General features: G+C 54.5%; 1 protein-coding gene across 1 annotated transcript in view; it reads right to left on the bottom strand.

Moving 5' to 3' along the window:
- Positions 1 to 1152: 1152 nt before the first annotated feature.
- QPRT (quinolinate phosphoribosyltransferase) overlaps positions 1153 to 1498 on the bottom strand; it is a 9444-nt gene continuing 9098 nt past the window's right edge. Inside the window, exon 4 of the mRNA XM_045284863.1 lies at positions 1153 to 1491. Coding sequence (XP_045140798.1) covers positions 1414 to 1491 — 78 coding nt within the window. The 3' untranslated portion in view covers positions 1153 to 1413. The remainder of the gene's footprint in view (positions 1492 to 1498) is intronic.

Here is a 1498-nt window from a genome sequence, read left to right as displayed (position 1 = left end):
CGGCTCCCTCAGAGACCTTTACTCTGGCCCGGCTGCTCACTGCCCAGCTGATGTTACTAACCCCCTGGAATCGACCCCTAAGTGGTCTTCAGCCCAGAACGGAAGGAGTCCCTTCATCTTGGGAGGGGCCAGGGCAGAGTCCTGTTGGGGACCCTGGAGGTGCAGGGTCACCTCCGCCAAGGACTGAAGCCAGAGATCAGAGGCCAATTACCGAAAGGCTGGAACAACCTGGGCACCAGCCAAGTGGCACAGTCCAGCTGAAGCTTAGACCACACAGCTTCACGGGTGAGATGCCCCAGACTGGAAACACACACATCACACCCCGGGGAAGGGACACTGCCCATCCCGCGGTGACCCACACCATCTTGCCACCTACCATTTCCATTTCATAGCTCATCGGGACCCACTGCCACCACAGACGTCTGCCACGTTTCGCTCCTGGGCAACCAGGAGGAAAACATGGCAGGCAGCATGCCGGACGCTGGCTTCAGGCTGGCAGCTGCCCAGCAGAACCAGGACAAAACCAATGCTCCTGACGTCGCACAGGGCACCACAAGAAGGGAGACTCTGGGCATCCTCAAATAAAGGAATATGCTCAGGGAAACCCAGGATTGAGGAGCTACAGGGACAGCAAGTAGAATAAGGGGTTTGTGGGGGAGCGGGGAACAGTGGGGGGGGGGCATAAAAGGGAGGTGATGTTAAAGAGTTCACATAGAGAAAGAATGTTTGGAAACTGTGGTAGCAATTGTACGATTCTACGTGACGTGATTGAAAGATGGAATGATAGATGTATTAAATCCCAACTAATTTTTTAATTATGCATTGACATACAAAAAAAAAAAAAAGAAAAGGAATATGCTCATTTCTAACCTCTGAGGCCTTAGGGAGCCCTGGTGGTGTAGTAGTTACAAATTGGGCTTCAATCCTCAAGGTCAGCAGTTAGAAACCACCAGCTGCTCCGAGGGAGAAAGAGAGGCTTTCCACTCCTGTGAACAGCTCCAGTCTTGGAACCCCACCGGGGCAGTTTGACCTGTCCTGCAGGGTCCCTGTGAGTCGCCCTCGCCTCGGCGGCAGACACTGTATCAGGCATCTGACACTCTGTACTGTATCAGGCATCTGACACTCTCTGGTTGCATTAGCTGCCTCCCGAGACTCCATAAAGCTGGCTGTTTATTGGACTCCCTTTACAGATTGGGAAATGGAGGTGGGTAAAGGGGAGGTAAGCCCCACCCAGTCACACAGCAGTAGGGGCATGTGGGGTGGGGCGGGGTGTGCTGGAGTGGAGCCCAGATCACCCAGGTTATCAGAGATAGTTAACCCTGTGGGTCCTGGGCAAATGCTATTCCACAGCTCCTATCACGCATCCTCTTCTACAGTAGGACAGGTGGACGCAGTTAGGACAGGCGGTCGCAGTTAGGACAGGCGGGCGTAGGGCACTGGGGTGGCCCCTTCAGAAAATAACTTGAGGGAGAAATCCAGGGCCCCGGCGGCCTGCGTC

Source organism: Echinops telfairi, unplaced genomic scaffold (genome assembly GCF_000313985.2).
Source record: "Echinops telfairi isolate 266 unplaced genomic scaffold, ASM31398v2 ScPeMD7_5;HRSCAF=22, whole genome shotgun sequence".
NCBI lineage: Eukaryota > Metazoa > Chordata > Mammalia > Afrosoricida > Tenrecidae > Echinops > Echinops telfairi.
This window is presented reverse-complemented; position numbering and strand designations above follow the sequence as displayed.